Source organism: Talpa europaea (genome assembly GCF_964194135.1).
Source record: "Talpa europaea genome assembly, chromosome: 13".
Lineage (NCBI taxonomy): Eukaryota > Metazoa > Chordata > Mammalia > Eulipotyphla > Talpidae > Talpa > Talpa europaea.
In genome coordinates, this window is record NC_140080.1 from 603,696 (window position 1) to 620,676 (window position 16,981).

Genomic DNA, 16,981 nt, shown 5'->3' on the forward strand with positions numbered 1-16,981 from the left:
ATCCCCGGGTGAGTCACAGTGTCGCAGTCAGAATCCGGGACGCGCCGGTGTTCAAGAAGGTGGCAAGACAGCCTAAGCGCTGTAACGTCTGTCGGATCACTCCATCACGAAGGTTTATCGAGTCCTTACTATAAAACAGGGGGTGACTGAGAACTGTCTCCCGGGGGGCTGTGCTGCAGGGGAGGCCCCAGGGCGGAGGTGTATTTATTGATTTATACAAGAACCGGGGTACAGGCCAGATGCACGGGAGGGTGAGAGGATTCACCAGAGACAGAGCGGGGAACAGAACAGGCAGACTGACAGAAGGACACTGCTGAGGGGAGCAGCGGGCGGCAGGAGAGGTCTGCGCGCCATGAGGGCAGCTCCCTGGCCGGGGATAGAACTTGTGCTGCAGAGGCTGCGGACAGCTTCATAGTGTGGCGCTCAACCCCTTGCACCACCAGGGAGGCCTCCTGGTCTTTTTTTTTTATATTGCAGAAAATTTTCTCTTGCTTTCACAATAATTACAAGCATATTTCTGAATGAGAACACAAGCAGTTCTCCACATTTCTTAGGGTGCTGCTTTTAGAACCTGTGTGTTCGCACAACGGACACTTGTGATGGCCTATCAGACCTTTATCCCAGCTGACAGCAAAACCCCGGGGATCTCACCAAAATCCTCACCTTGTTAATGGTCTTCCACGGTTTCTGCTTTTATCCAGCCAATTTGAATTTCAGGGAAACTCCGTTGAATAAAACATTTCATGTAAATTTTGTTTGACCTTGTTTACCTGTTTACTTCTAATGAGGCCCAGATTCCTTAACCAGCCAGTTCTAACTCAGGGCAGCAGGGGTGCCCTCTGTGCCCCCCCCCCCCCCCCCGTCTAGGGGCAGCGGTGCCCTCCGTGGCCCGCCCTGTCTGACCTCAGCTCTCCACCAGTCGCAGGCACAGCCCCCAGGCCTGCGCCATCCAAGCCACCCCCACTGGGCTCCTGCCGGTTTCTCCTCCCGCTGACCCCGCTGCTGCCCTCTGGCTGATTCTGTGGATTCTCTCCTGCCCTGGCTGATTTGTGCGCCTCAGGCCGCCCTGCCCACGGTCAGCTCCGGGGACGGAGTCCTGGCGTGGTGGGCTCTGGGCTCACTGCTGGGCACACACAGGGGCTGGGGCACCCGGTGGACACCCGGGTCCAGAGGGCCTCGCTCAGGCAGCCTGGGTGGCCGCCCCTCACCGTGCGTCTTTCTTAAACTTTAGAGTCCGTGCAGCAGATGGGACACAGGAGAGGGCTTCTGGCTTTCTTGCCTGTGTCCAGGGTTAACTGGCCAGAGGTTTGCCAGTGGGGACCCCAGCAGAGGCCGTCACGCCCAGCACGAGGCCCGCGCGTCTCGCTCTCCATCCTGTGTGTCGGTTGCAGGGCCTGTCGCGTGGAGACGAAACGGGGCTTTTCCAGGCCTCTGTTTAATTATTGGCATTTGAAAAATGTGTTTGTGTAAGAACAGAGCAGAAGAGACACGGCTTCTTTTATTTTGTATGAAAATGTGACTACATTAGAGATACGATCATTCGATTTCACAGGAACACCGATCTTAATCATTAAACTCGGAGCTGTCCCCGAGCTACATTTCCCTGCAAGCTCATTAACTATAACTGCTTTAAGTTCCACACTCCGTCTGACTAACCTAAGGCAATGTGTGCAGAGAACAAAAATGTAATATGTTCAGGAGAAGAGTAATAAAAAGGGATACTAAGAATCCAAGCAACTTATTCAAAACAGCACATGATAAATGCAGACCTACAGCTGTCAACATGTCACTGCGAGCATAAATCCGGGGGGGCGGGGCGAGGCAGCCTGGGCAGGCCAGCGCGGGCCTTCACAGCAGCGCCTCGGCAGGCTGAGGCTGGCAGGAGTTGTCCGGCTTGGCGCGGGACCTGGAGGAAGGCTGGAGCCGTCCCTCACGCCCAGCCAGGACCAGTGTCTGGGCGGATACTTCATGGCTGGGAAGCCCCAGGGGCCGTGACCCGGGCGGGCCGGAGCCTGGAGCGTCACCCAGCCCGGCGGGGGCTCCCGGGCGCTCCTGCTCTTCAGGTGTGAGCAGAGAACACGGACGGCTTGAGGAATGCACTCGGCCCCTGGGCAGCACACCTGGGACCCAGAGGAGGCCCTTGGACGACACTGAGCAGCAGCAGGACGTGGCCGGCGTGGGGCCGAGGCCACGGGACGGGAGGCGTCCTCTCGGGCAGGGGACGCAGACGCGGGCACCTGCGTTTGTCACTCTGCGTCCCGCTGTGCTTCGCAGGGTTGGGTTGACCGGCCCAGCCGCCTTGAGCCCGCAGTTTCCGTGGAAAGAGCCAGCGTGGCCTGGAGCCAGCTCCCAATTCAAATCAGGATTTTTGCGGTGGGGACCCTCGGGGGCGCAGGTGGGCAAGTGTGCTCATCTCACCGTGAGGAAGTATGAAGAAAGGCCATTTCGTTATTACGCCGTAGCCCGTGGGCCTTCCTCCGAAGTCCCTATTTACTAATTAGTAGGAAAAATACTTAAAAATCCCAGGTGGCTTAAGGCTGCATTGGCTCCAGCAGCTTAAACGGCCTATTCAGAGAGAAACGTCCGTTATTTGGGCTCAAATTGCCAAGTGTCAGGGGCTTTCCCGTCCTGACTCACCCTTGGGGTGTGAAGGAGGCACCTGCGTGGGCCGGTGGGGGTGGGGACGGCGTGGCTGCCCAGGGGGCACCCCGGAGTGAGGCCAGGGCCTGTCACTCAGCGGGGCCTCCCGCCAGGGCGCAGCCACCGGGCCCCATGACACTCACGGGCACAGAAACCTCCAGGTCTGGGGGCCACACTGGCCGCTTTGGGGCCTGCTCTCAGAGTCCTTCCTGCTGAGTGTGGGGTAGGGGGCTCCCCAACACCCCCAGATTCATAATTCCAAGTGTTCCCCACGTGTCTCCACTCTACATTTGTAAAATATTTCCACTGCTAGCGTTGGCACCAAATTAACGTGGTTTCGAAACCAACCTGTGTGTGCATCGCTGACCAACATGCCTAAGAACACTCTCTTTGTTGCCTTCTCTGAAAATACGTAACCAAGCTTGGGCGTTGGTGGACAACACCCCACTCCGCGGCTGCACCTCAGGGAGATCCCGGCTCTAACACGGACGCTTCTAGATGCCCCTGCGCCACCATGGCTGCATCGACCAGGCCTCGGCTCCCAGCAGGCGGGAACACCTGCTCTGGGCCCGTTGGGACTTCACTGCAGGAAGAGAACCTCAGGGGTCCTTTGATCTGACTCCCCCCAGGGTCAGCCCCCAGGAGGCGCCTGGCAGGTGATGGGGAACGCTGGGCTCTGGGGAGAGCAGCTGACACTGGAGGTGAGCGGGCACTGGAGATGTGGCTGGAGGTGGGCATCTCCCTGTAAAGGGCGGAGTCTCTCAGGACTCCGAGGTGGTGCTGCTCCCGCAGGCCGGTGCTACCTCCCCAATGGCCCGCGACTCCCCACTGTGAGCAGCCGGTCAGTGCCCTCGCTGACCGTCCAGCAAGCTGCCCCCATGAACCCTCATTCAGCCGCCAAACACAGGAGCTTCTCTCTAGTCTTGGGAGAATCAGACTCGGAGCAAATAGCAGAGAGATCGGCGGGTCCGTGGACCCTCCCAGCAGCGCCAGCTGTCCACACCCTGCTGTCCCCCTCAACACGCAGACGTGGGAAACTGCCCACAGGCCACAGACACAGACGTGGGGACTGTGGACAGTAAGTAGTGGGTGCGTGAAAGCTCATTTTAAATTGCCCCACTGGTGCACTGGGGCTGTGATATTTTTAGGTCCTTGCACAGCCTGTTCGGTGCCCCAGTCCAGCTCTACGTGGAGCAGCACCAGGCCCCGCAGGCCTCGAGAGCCCGCCTGTCCCCAGCAGGGCAGTGGAGGGCTAAAGCGGCGTCTACCCGCAGCCAGACACGCTCCCGCCCTCAGGGCCACCTAGTGGCCTGACCTGGCAGATTTATCCCCGGAGCTGCAAGTCGAGGGCTGTTCCCCATGTCATCAGGATTGAAAGTAGGAAAGGTAAAGTTAATAAAAAGTGATTGTCGACGTAGCCTACGTGTTTGTGTGAACTATCTCTCGGGTGCAACCAAGGCCTGAAGAGTTGATCTGTTGTCATTTTCAAGAAACTTGGTGACCCACATCATTGACCAGAAACATGGCGCTAAATTGCCTTCTGCTGGGTCCTGCAGAGTCTGGGGACTTGAGAGCTCCTTGGGGACGCACTTGCCTTGTTGTCTTTCTATTTTGTGCCCTCGCCAGCTCTCGGCACCCAGTGAAGTAGGAGTGAGGTTGGCCCCGGGTGGAGGTTGTGCTGGCCCAGGTTTCCGAGGCACTGATGTCTGGCCAGTTGCTGAAGCCACCGGCCTCCCTGCCCCGCGGCTCCCATCAGGAGTTCTGATCCCACGTACGGTCCCCCTGGGCGCCCTCCCTGGTGCGACCGCAGGCCCAACACGCCGACTTTCCCAGCTGCTGCCTGAGTCAGTCTCACACCGGCCTGCATCCAGGACCCCAGGGGAAGGCCAGGGTTTGACCCTGGGAGACTGGGCAGGCGTCTGCGGGTTTCCAGAAACTCTGGGGTGAGGACGGCCTCGGCACACTCTTGGGTCCTGGGAGTCCCTGAGAGCAAAGACCCCCTGGACAATCTGAGACGGCAGCAGCCCGGGCCAGGCTGGAGGGAGGGTTCAGCTGCTGGGACCAGGACGTGGAGACTGGAAGAGCCGGCACTGGGGAGGGAGAAAGCAAACTGACAAAGTCTTAGGGAGACTGTAAGAAAGGAGAGAAGCCTCAGATACAGGAGCAGTGACACCGGCAGCACAGAAGTACCGAGGGTAAGGAGAAGCCGCGATGGCTGGTGACATGACATGCCGCGGATTAATAGCCTAGAAGAAACGGATAAATTGCCAGCAATGTACAATTAAGCAGATCATGAAAAAACAGAAAATCTGGACAGACCAATCACCAGTAAGAAAATGACAGCCACAGTCACAGCCTCCCAGCGCGGAGAAGCCCCGGGGCCAGATGGCCGCACAGGTGCGTGGCAGCAGACACCCGAGGAGCCTGCGCCAGGCCTTCTCAAGTTGTTCCAGAAATAGCGAGGAAGGAACACTTCCAAACTCATTCCACAAAGTCAGCATTACCCCGACGCCGGAGCCAGACGAGGACACGGCCAGGGAGCGGCAGCGGCCCGCCGCGAGCGGCCCGAGGTGGCGCAGCAGCAGGCTGAGTCCACCGCAGATGAGCCGACTCTGGCGCCACCGTCCAGTGGGGTTTATTCCTGACACACGATGGCTCCGTGAACGCGACTCGCGCCCCCCCAGAACGGGAGCAAGATCACACGGTCATCCCCGCGGGCGCAGAGAAAGCACTGGGCAAAGCCCACGTCCACCCCCGAGAAGAACCGCAGAGCCAGGCCCCGGCGGCGGCGCCGTCCCAACGCAGGCAAGGCCGACGTGGCCAGCTGCTCCCGGCGCCGTGGAGAAAATCTGGGCGCGTTTCTCTAAGATTGGGGACAAGACAGGCCGCCCATCCCCGCAGCGTGGCTCAGGGCTGGGGCCGGCGCCGCCGTCAGGCACGAGAAAGGCACAGACGTCACCCAGGCTGCAAGGGAAACGGGAGCTGGAAGGCAGCGGCGGCGGAATCTCTGGTCCCCGACGCCACCTGGTCCTGTGTCTCCGGCGCGTGTCTGTGCAGGGCCGTGTCCAGCCCAGGCAGCGCGCGGACGGGTCGGCTCGGCCGTCGTCCTTCCAGGCCCAGGACGCCGGGCCTGCTCGCCCGTGTCGGCGGGGGCAGCGGGCATGGTGGTGCAGGCACCGGTGCTGTGAGCAGCAGGGTGGTGGGTGGCTCCAGCCAGGACCGGGAGGGAGGACGGGGCGGGAGGGCTCGGGAGTTCCGGGTGCACCGTCCATGTTGCCAAGCCGGTTTTCCCATTAAACCCTCCCCCCGTTTTCTGGTTACAAAAAAATATACTCCTGTTGGAAACAAGTGTACCAAGTCAGAAAATCTGATAGAAGCATAATAATTGAAAGTCGATCACTCAGAGATCAATTTCCATAACAACCTGGTTGAGGCTTCGTTCATCTGTGTCTCTGCACGGACACGGTGTTCTGCCCCGTGGGCGCCGCGTCCTTGGCTCCCTGAGTCTGCCGGGGGCGCATTTGTGGGGGGGTGTCTGTGCTTGGCCTCCACACGCCCCTTCTCCAGACGGCAGTGTGGCTGACTCTCCCTCCTCTAGGGCTTTGCACAAATGTCATTTTCTCACTGCGCCTCCCTGAACCCCACTTCACTGATGATTGTGCCATCACCCTCCTGTCCCATTTTCTTTTTATTTTTCCATAGAACTTATCACCTTTAAAAAAAAAAAAGATTTATTTATGGGCCTCCCCTGGTGGCTTAGCGGTTGAGCTCTGGGCTGAGAGGATGCCGGCAGCCCCTGCAGCGCTGGTTCAATCCCCGGCTGCCGGCGAGGGTCCCCCATGGCGCGCAGACCTCTCCTGCCGCCCGCTGCTCCCCTCAGCAGTGTCCTTCGGTCCTTCTGCCTGCTCTGCTCCCCGCTCTGGCTCTGGCGAATTCTCTCACCCTCCCGTGCTTCTGACTGTACCCAGTGCATGTATAAACAAACAAGCAAACAAATAAATAAATAAATCTTAAAAAAAAAGATTTATTTATTTATGCATATGAGACCTGGGGTGTAGGCCACAGGTGCAGGGGGTGAGAGGATTCACCAGAGACAGAGTGGGGAGCAGAACAGGCAGACTGACTGAAACCCACTGCTGAGGGGAGCAGCGGGGAGACAGGAGAGGTCTGCTGCGCCCTGTGGGTAGCTCCCTGGCTGGGGATCGAACTCAGGCTACAGTGGCTGCATATCACTTCACAGTGCTGGTACCTAACCCCTTTCGCCACCAGGGAGGCTCAGAACTTCTCACCTTTTCATCTGCCACATACTCTTGGTGATTTGCTGCTTTCAGGTTCTTCCCAAGAGAACAGCAGTTCCATGAAGACGGGGTGCCCACCTCGCCAGGGTTCAGCCGAGCTTCCAGCACACCCAGCACTCGGCTGCCCCCAGCCCTGGCTGCGGGTCACTGGCGGTGGCCTCAGGAGCCTGTCACACTGTCCGGTACAGGCCCAGCGAGGGCTGTGACACGCCCGCTATCCCCACGCTCCAGGCGCCGGCACGTGCCGCCGCCACATCTGCACAGCTGTGCTCGTGCGTTCGTCTCATCCAGGAGCCCACGGATCCGAAGGTTAAAATCATCCTTGTCTTTGTGCCACCGGCATTTACAGCCTCGTGTCCAGCAGGTGCCTGGAGTCTGAGTGCACGTGAGCCGAGGTGCTGTTTCCACTCGGCAGACACGCGGCCTTCTCATTCTCAGAGCCGCCTCCTCGCTCCGCGCTGAAGTATTTATGAAGCTATTCGGTGCTCGGAGGAAATCAGGCCGCGGCACAGCTGAGGCACTGTTCTCGCTCTCCTCAATGGTTTTGCCGAAAGCTCGTTTTAATAAATGCACTAGAGAGACATCTTGGAGCAGGAGAGAGTCATTCAGCTCCGAGAAACGTCCAGGCGGGATGAGTCTTAGATGCTTTTGTTGTTTCTGCCACTTTGGTTAATGAAGCCGTCCTGTCATAATGTAATTAGAGCGATTTTCTCACCAGACAGAAAGTGCCTCTCACAGGCCCCCTGGCCAGGCGCCTGACAAGCCGTTTCCATGGAAACCGGGCCCCGGGCGCCGGTAAAGGCAGTCAGTTAAGAAACTGGTCAGTAATTCTGTGGGGAATTCCAGTTCTCACTAAAGATGTTCACGGTCCTGCATCAAATCATCTTTCAGTTTTTTTTTTAAAGATTTATTTATTGGGCCTCCCCGGTGGCGCAGCGGTTGAGCGCTGGGTTGCGAAGCTGCCCGCAGCCTCTGCAGCGCCGGTTCAATCCCTGGCTGCTCCCCGGCCACCGGAGGAGGGTCCCACATGGCGCGCAGACCTCTCCTGCCGCCCGCTGCTCCCCTCAGCAGTGTACCTCGGTCCTTCTGCCTGCTCTGCTCCCCACTCTGGCTCTGGTGAATTCTCTCACCCTCCCGCGCTTCTGACTATACCCAGTGCTTGTATAAGTACATAAATAAATAAATCTTTAAAAAAAAAAAAAAAAAAGATTTATTTATTGATGCACACAAGAGCCGGGGTGCAGGCCAGAGCTGCGGGGGGTGAGAGGAGTCACTAGAGACAGAGTGGGGAGCAGAACAGGTGGATCCACTGAAACGCACTGCTGAGGGGAGCAGCGGGGAGACAGGAGAGGGCTGCCGTGCCGTGTGGGTCACCTCCCTGGCCAGGGACCGAACTCGAGCTGCAGTGGCTGCGGACAGCTTGATAGCGCTGTCTCTAACCCCTGCACCACCTGGGAGGCCCCACCTTTCAGTTTTAATATCCAGCGGAAGCCACGCTTCAGTGTGCTGTTGACCCTGAGAGACGGTTCTAGAGGCTGCGGCGACTTCATGCTGTGAGACGCAGTCAGGCTGCAGGAGAGCGAGAGTCTGACTCCACCAAGCCCCTCGAAACCAAAGACAAAATCAGTCTGACCCCTGAGAGCAGGCGAAAACCCCACACAGACCTGGCCAGCATCGCCTCCTCACACCTCCTGTCCCTCAGCGCCCGCTGGCCCAGGCTGTCCCACCAAGAGACCCTCCCGTCAGCTGTGACATGGCCCCTGGCTCGCCCCTGCCCATGGCCTGGGGCTCGTCCCCCAACGCGCCCCAAATATATCTTCAGGACAAGGAACTCCCCTCCCCACGATGATTGGTGAAAATACATCTTTCCGAGCCAAACACGTCTCCACAGTTAAGGAAGTGGGCAGCAGAGCTGAGACGCAGGACGAGGCCGGGATAAGGGGCTCCGGGGAGCCACAGTCAGGAGCTTCTTAAATGGCTTTTTTTTTTAAAAAGATTTATTTATTTATTTATACAAGCACTAGGTACAGTCAGAAGCGCGGGAGGGTGAGAGGATTCTCCAGAGCCAGAGCGGGGAGCAGAGCAGGCAGAGGGACCGAAGGACACTGCTGAGGGGAGCAGCGGGCGGCAGGAGAGGTCTGCGCGCCATGTGGGACCCTCGCCAGTGGCCGGGGATCGAACTGGCGCTGCAGAGGCTGCGGGCAGCTTCACAGCCCGGCGCTCAACCGCTGCGCCACCAGAGGAGGCCCCTTAAATGACTTTGAAGGACACTTTCTCCCAAAAGGGCTTGTGCACAGGAAGTGTCCCTTCCCACGGGCCAGGGGGATTCGCCTCCCGCGGCTGGTGCTGCTGCCCAGGGCTGGACCACTGGGGGCCTTGGTGGACCTGCTCCCGGTCCCTGGCTACCGAGCTCAGTCCCCGCAGGTGGGCCTGCCCGGCTGTCCCCTGCCCCACACCTGGGGGTCAGCGGTCCCCGCCTAAGAGTCTCGGGAGGGAGTGAGGGCAGGAGCGCAGGCCTTGTCCCGCCCTCCATCACACCTTTCTCACTGTCCAGGAGGAGGCGGGAGCAGGAGGGCCTGGTACTTTCACCTCAGGCCTGCGCTTCAGGCCAAGCCCGCGTCCCCCAGCACAGAGCCCTGGGGTCTCCCTCCACAGCCTGGGAGCGCTGAGCCAGGCCCAAGCCACACCCTCAGTGCCAGGCAGAGCGGCCGCCGCATGCGTGCGGCTCACCCGTGCAGACAAGCAGCCCCATGGCCGTTTCACCGTGGGACGGAGGCGACGAGGTGGCTGCAGAGGGAAGAGATGGCTGCTTGGGGCGTTGTATTTACAGGGAAACGTATTCAGGGAACCGAACGCCATAATGTTACCTGAGAGCCCGGCGGGAAGGCCCAGGCCGGTAGGGCCCGGGAGGAGCTCAGGCCGTGGGTGGGTGGGTCCGGTCGCCCGGCTGGGGGTCACCCCCCCACCCCGTGCCAGCGCTGCCGCTCCCCAAGGGGGGCCAGGCCGGCTGCCCCTCCTCCCCCCAGTGACGCCGTGCAGGCTCACTCTGGCCCCGCGCGTCTCCCCGAGCAGCCTGATTCTCATCAGGTGGGCAGACCCGCAGGCGCCGAGGGCAGGCCGCGCCCTCCGCCGGACCAGGGCGAGGGGACACGCGTGTCCTGTTCCTCACCGGGCTTGCGCCGCAGGAAAGGACACCGTTACCCGGCTGGCCTGAATCCTGTGAGGCGCCCGCCCCCTCCTGCGGTTTCTGTTAAATTCTCCCCTTTTTTTTGGTTCCTCTTGGACTGATGAATCTCAGCGTCCTATGATCTCACAATTAGAAAAGACAGCCTTCCTAATTTAAAAGACGTCTGAACTACTCTGTCGTATGTGACTTGGTTGTCCTAGGAGTTACGAGGGTGTGCAGTGCACACGCGTGTGCTGCCTGTCTCCAGAAGACAGCCGGGAGGCTTGGGAACCTCTCGTGTGGGTTTCTGCTTGACCGTGGCCCTCAGCGGGCCCTCGCTCTCCCGGCCCCTGAGCCTTTGCGGGGCGTGCGTGGGACGTCCGTGCTCTGTTTGAACGGGGACTTGCTTTCCATGAATATTTCATCACCTGGAGTACGCGCTGGCACCGGCTTGTTACAGAGTTTGCATGAGGATTTCCATGACGCCCGGGGCCTGGTTTGTCTGCGGAAATGCAGGCTCAGTGTTCAGGTGGGAGGTGTGGGGAACGGGGCTCAGCGGAAGTGCTTCTTCCGGAAAGCAGCTGCTGGATGGGGCCTGGGAGGCTTGATACACGGCGTGCCCTTTGCGATTTCATGAGGCAGTTGCCAGGCCTGACAGGACGTGCCTCTGTGCCAGGCAGGCGCCTGCCTCCATCTTTCCCTGGACGAGGCCTCCAGCGGGCACTTTGGCCTGGGACCTCATGCGCCTCAGCCGCGCAGCCACGGAGGACTCATCATCCTCGAGCCTGCTTTCCGCCTGAAAGTTGGGGGGATAACCATTGCTTCCAAGCCTGACCCACAGGGAGGAGGGCCCAGGGCTGGGGCTCTGGCTGCCGGAGGCAGCTGTCCGCGTGGGATCCGAGGGCCCTGGCCCACCTCGCTGTCTCCCAGACTCTTCTGCTCCTTTCCAGCTCCTGGCGGGGCCGGCCGGCTTCTTGGCAAGGACAGGACGGTAGCTGCTTTGTGCGCATGGGCGTGTGGCCTCTGCGGCTGCGGAGCAACAGTGCTCACAGCTGAGTCCCCGGCCGGAACAGAGGCGGCGGCTCTCTGGCTGTCGCTGGCCAGCCCTGGCCTGTCCAGCTTGTGTCGGAGATGTCCGCTGACTCCCCTGAACGGAGGAGCCTTCCGAGCCAGTGGACAGGAGGGTCTGAGCCCGGCTGGCAGCGCTTCCCTGGAGAGCCTCCCTCTGCAGACCTGCCCAGGCCCCGCCGCCCAGCCCCTGGCTGCGCCAATTCCGCCCTTTCCCGACAAATTGCTAAATGCTCCACTTTCTGCTCTAACAAATGAGGCTTTATTTTTCTTGCTGCTGGAAATTTAAAAACTGAAATATAACAGCGGAGGGGACGCCTTACAAGAGCTTGGCCACCACAGCAGGGGTTGCCATGGCAACGCATCTTGGGGGCTGAGCGTGTGCCGGGGAGCTGATGCAGGAACAAAGCCGGTGACTCCCACAGCAGGGCTGTGCCTCCGTGGAAAAGCGCCCACTGTGCTGGCCGCGGCCAGGCCGGGAGAGGCAGCCAAGGGAGCGGGCCATGTGGGGGCGACCCCGGCGGGAGGTCGGGTCCGGCTGAGGCCTGCAGCCCTCGGGACGGGGCTTTGTTCCTGGGCCTGCTGCTGGCACTGCCCATGGCACTGGGTGTTCCCGTGTTATGGGTGTCACGCCGTCCCTTGCGGGCAGAGCACGGAGGCTGTGGTGCCCAGGGGGGCCTCGGACAGCCCGGGTGCCCGCCGTGCTCGGTGCTGATCCGATCCCAAGACAGGAGAGAAAACGACCTCCCCACACACACATCACACACTGCACACTCCACACCCCCCCACCACACACACCCCCAGGGGTGGGCTTGATATTTGGAAGCACAGATGTCACAAACCACTGATGCTGGAGAAGGCCAGTAAGACCCGGCCCAGATCGGGGGAAGGTTTTACACCTGAAAACACGATACATGTTCTCGACTGAAGTGTGCTTAAACCGAGGCGATCCAGCCTCACATTCGGCCAACAAAGCACACATTCCAGAAATGCAAAATATCCATGATAAACAGTTCTTTCCAGTCACTCATCTTGGTTGCTTTCCTTCTCGTGAAAGCTCAGCCCGTGGTGCCGCGTGACTCAACGCGCCCCATCACAGGCGTGGGCGGGGCAGGGACTCACAGGGCGGGCGGCGCACATCCTCGGCGGCTAGGACGCGGGAGACCGTGGGCCCTGGCACGGAGCGGGAGGGACGGGGCGTCACTCAGGAGGAAATCGGCTCAGGACAACCAACAGCACTGAGGCAGCTCGATATTTTAAGTTTATCACACGCACGTGACCCTTACCAACAGTCTGTTTCTGGAGTGCTGAGGAACAACGGACACGCGCGAGTCTGTTTCAGGAGCGAGTCAGGGTTTGGGGTCTGCACACGCGGAGAAGCAATCACACGTGAGCGCAGCTGTGCTGTCGCGGACACTTGTGTTTGTCTCCTGGCGAGCCCCGGTCACCCCCCAGGCGCCTCCGTGTCTGGCGTAACCAGAGCACGATGTCCTCCACCATGCTGGATTCCTTGTTGCTGCGTCTTGGGGTTCGTCCACTTTTGGGGTGTATCTGTATTCGGTTCCATCTTATTGCTGGTTTTTATCACATTTTAGTCCATCGCGTGGCTGCCGTGCGTGGGTTTTGACTGGTCCAGGCAAAGCTGACACGGGGCTTGGCTGCAGGGTTTAACAGCCAGGGGTGCGGTTCCGTTGTCTTGGGTAAATACATAAAGGTGGGACAGTGTCGTGTACACGCACTTACCTGCTTCAGCTTTTCCCGTGGAGACTCTGCCCAATTATCTCCCAAATGCTTGTTTGATTTTGCATCCCGGCCGCAATCCACGGGGGTTCAAGCTTCTCCCTCTTCCGACCAGGACCGAGTGCAACGGGCCTTCCGTGGCCACCCGGGGAGTCTCCCCGACGGCCAAGGGGTGCCGAGTATCCTGTCCTTCGCTCCCTGCAAAAACCACACATCTTCTGTGGGCTAGTTCTCTCCCTCTCTTGCTGCGTGTGTAGGTGGATGGGCTTTTTGTTTTTAAGATATTTTTGTTCTTTACATGTTCTTCATATGAGTTATTTGCCAGACACAAATAATGTAAATATTTTCCTCTGTTCTTTGGCTTGCGTTTGCAGTTCATGCTCATTTGAAGAAAATTTTTAGCTTTGATAAAATTCAACTTATTGGGCCTCCCCAGTGGCGCAGCGGTTGAGCGCTGGGTTGCGAAGCTGCCCGCGGCCTCTGCAGCGCCGGTTCGATCCCCGGCTGCTCCCCGGCCACCGGAGGAGGGTCCCACATGGCGCGCAGACCTCTCCTGCCGCCCGCGGCTCCCCTCAGCAGTGTACTTCGGTCCTTCTGCCTGCTCTGCTCCCCGCTCTGGCTCTGGTGAATCCTCTCACCCTCCCGCGCTTCTGACTGTCCCCAGTGCTTGGATAAATAAATAAATTAATCTTTTTTTTTTTTTTAAAAGTTCAACTTATCCTTGTCTTTAGTTTTGGCTAAAAACCATGCTCCCGGCCCCCAGCCCCCAATAAACAGCGCTGAACAGGAACAGTGAGAGGGAACAGGTTTACTTGTTTCAAATTTTGGAGAAAAACATTTAATTTTTTGCCATTTATGGAAGCGTTGGCCGCGCTGTGTCCTAAGGGTGCTTTATGGGATTGAGAAATTTCCCTTGCAGCGCCGGCTCCATGAGCGGTTTCCTCGCACAGAAATGATGGATTTTGTCGGACACTCTCTCTGCGCCTGTTGAGAGACGCTCTGGCTGTTCGGCGTCGCCTGTTCGCCCGCTGGTGGCAACGGCGGGCTCTGAGGCGCTGGGCCGCCGCGGTTCCTGGAGAAACCTTACTTAGACTTTTTTTTTAAGACTTATTTATTGATGCATACAAGAGCTGGGGTGCAGGCCAGAGTGGGGGGGTCACCCGGCCCGCGCGGACAGAGCTGGGGAGGCGCCCGGCCCCCGCGCAGCCCAGGGCGCGTGCGGCAGGCCCCGCGGGGAGGTGCGGGGTGCGCCGCGGGGAGCCCCGAGCTCACGGTTTCGGGGAGACCCTCCCGTCGTGCGCGCCCGGGCCACAGTCGGGGAGGCGGAGACCCTGGGCGCGCTCGGGCCGGTCCCCGCCGCCCGCCTGGAGCCCCGAGCGCCGGCCCGGCCCGCCCGGCTCCTGTGGCCGCGGGGCTCGCGGCCTCCCCGGGCGGCCCCCCGCGGGCTCCGAGCAGCTGGCGGGGTTCACTGTCCACGTCGGGTGCTGGCCCAGCCCCGCCGCGCTGGCCGCTCCCGTGCCCCCCACGCGGCCCCCCGCCCCGGGCGCGTGGACACCCCGCTCGGCCCCTGGACGCCGCCCGGGGCGCGCCGCGAGGGACACGCGAGGCCGCGAGCGACGCGCTTATGTGCAGAGGCGGCCCCGGCCACCGCGCGCGGGCGGCTCCAGCGGGAGCAATAAATACAGAGCCGGGGGGGGGGGGGGGTCGGGGTGGGGGTGGAGGGAGGGGGGGGGGCCCTGCGCGCTGACCGGGCCCCGCGCCCCTCCCGTGCCCGCGCCGGGGCGCCGCCGGGGCTGGTCCGAGCTGCCGCCCTCGCGCGCTCCACGCGGCTCCTCCGTCCCGGCGGCGCTAGCAGCCGAAGGCGAGGCCTGCGGGAGACAAAGGGACACTCAGGGCCGGTCAGCGCCAGGCGCCCACGCCCTCCCGCGGCCCCGGCACGCGCCCCTGCGCCGGCCCTGCGGAACGTGCCTGCCCCCGGGGCTTGAACCCCGCCTGCGCCTCCCCGGCAAGGTTGTCCCGGCAGCGAGGGCGCCCGGGGGGCCTCCTGGCCCGCGGCTGCCGGGCCCTGCGCTGTGGGCTGGGGGTGTGGCCCGGCAGGACTGCGACGCTGCACAGCCCCCGAGTCTGGACTGACCCCCGCGCCCTCCACGCCTGCGGCTGAGGGTGCCCGACTGCGGGGCTCCGGAGAGCCGAGGGGCCCGTCCATGCGGCGCGCAGGGGTCTGGTTCTGCCCGGGAAGCCCTGTCCGACTGGCTGGGGCCTCTGCTCCCCGCCCTGGCCCAGCACCCCTCACCCGGGCTCGCCAGGCTCTGCTGGGGGGGTGTGGGGGGCACGTGTGGATGGAAAACCAGCATAAACCACAGTTTTAAGGCACCAAGCACGAGAACAGGAAGTTGCAGGTGCCAGGCTGGGCTGCCAGGGCTCCCCGTCTCTGCACCAGCCTGGCCGCCGCCCTGGCCAGCACAGCCCGGCTCTCTGTGTCGCCTGCACACCGTCCTGGCCCAGGTAACCTTCCCCGGCACAGGTGTCCTCTCTGGGAGCTGCGCCCCTGCCAGGAGGAAGCCTCACTGTCGTCGCCCCCACTCTGCAGGCCTGAACACAGACCGCGCAGGCCCCCACGCCTGGACCTGGAGGGGAGTCCCGCTGCTACCCACTGGCCGGGGTGGCTGAGCTGCCCAGGGACGGCCAGGTGGCCAGGTGAGCCAGATGGCCAGGTGGCCAGGTGCACCAGGTGATCCAGGTGATCCAGGTGAGCCAGGTGGCCAGGTGAGCCAGGTGAGCACCTGCGTCTGGGTACACAGGCTGGCACTCTCCTTGACAGTGGCATGGGCCACTGTGTCCAAGATAACCACCTTGATGGGAGCCGCCTGGGTGCCATCAAGGCACGTTTCTCCATAAGCGGCTCTCGGCCGGGCAGCGACTTTCCCCAGGGCCGACAGTTCCGGTGTGGACGCCAGCCCAGGTCAGCACACGCTGCCTTCCCGGCGTGAGACTCTCTCGAAGGGGGTTGTCGGCGTCCAGAATGGCGACACGGAACGTTCTGACCACGACCCCCTCACAGCCCCAACGGGTTCTACGTGAGCGGTGCTTACGGAGAGCAAGTGTCACTGCCGTGACGGCCCCGCGCCTCCCGCCACACACAGCGGCCTCGGGGGAACGGCCATCACATCCCGCCAAGCTTATCAAGGGATTTCTTCAGGGCCACAGGCTAGGATCTGAAAGTCCCCTCTACTCGTGAGGTCTTCTTCCAAGCCTCTAGTGTTTCATTTTAACACACAAGAAAAAGAAAAGCACGCGCGCCTCTGCGGGAGTTCACAGCTCGCTCTGGGATGATCCGGGTGATGTCTGGAGAACGGCAGCGGCGAGGTGAGCCGTGGCAGAGCAGGCGAGGGCCCACGCCGGCCCACGGCTGGGTGGGGACACGGACGCAGTGATGGCCCCGCCTCCAGAGCCACCCCAGCCCCGTCAGGCAGAGCCCAAACACCAGCAAACCCTGAGCGTGAGGCCGCGTGATCCAAGGGTCGGCCCTGGCTGAGGGCTCACGCCGCTGAGACTGGCCGGGCTCCCTGAGCCGAGCAGAGGCTGGCACGGGGCTGGCTGCAATCCGGCCTGGTCGCGACGCCGCGTCTTTGCGACAGTTTGAGGCCTCAGTTGCTCACCGGTCACGGTCATGACCAGGAGATCATCGTTCGCCTCGGCCCCGCTGGGAGCTCGGGGCTGTCGCTGGCTGCTACACACCCACAACCAGGCCTGTGTGGCCGGGGCCTCGGCGCCCACCAGGGTACCATGATGTGGCCTGTGCGAGTGCTGTGAGTGAGCCCTGCCCCGAAGGGACAGTGCATCCGGGGACAGAACCACGGGGGAGGCCTGGGCCCTCCTGGCTTCTCAGGCCCCGTCCCAAGGCTGTGGGGACGCGACACCCACGTGCAAGGTGGCTGCTGTGCAGACCCTCCTGGCAACGCCCTGCACACGTGGGCACTGGCCTGTGGCCCCGCCTGTCAGCCGCAGGGCCGTCCAGCTACTGCGGCGGGTCCTGCCCAGGTGGGCGAGGGCACCCGGGGAGGGGCGC

General features: G+C 61.5%; 1 protein-coding gene across 1 annotated transcript in view; it reads right to left on the minus strand.

The window, feature by feature from the left end:
• Positions 1-14,760: 14,760 nt before the first annotated feature.
• Positions 14,761-16,981, minus strand: part of EMCN (endomucin) — a gene marked incomplete at its 3' end in the record, with an annotated part of 40,026 nt that continues 37,805 nt past the window's right edge. The window contains exons 13-14 of the mRNA XM_084251978.1: positions 16,572-16,732; positions 14,761-14,780 (exon numbers count right to left, since the gene is read on the minus strand). Coding sequence (XP_084108104.1) covers positions 14,761-14,780; positions 16,572-16,732 — 181 coding nt within the window. The remainder of the gene's footprint in view (positions 14,781-16,571; positions 16,733-16,981) is intronic.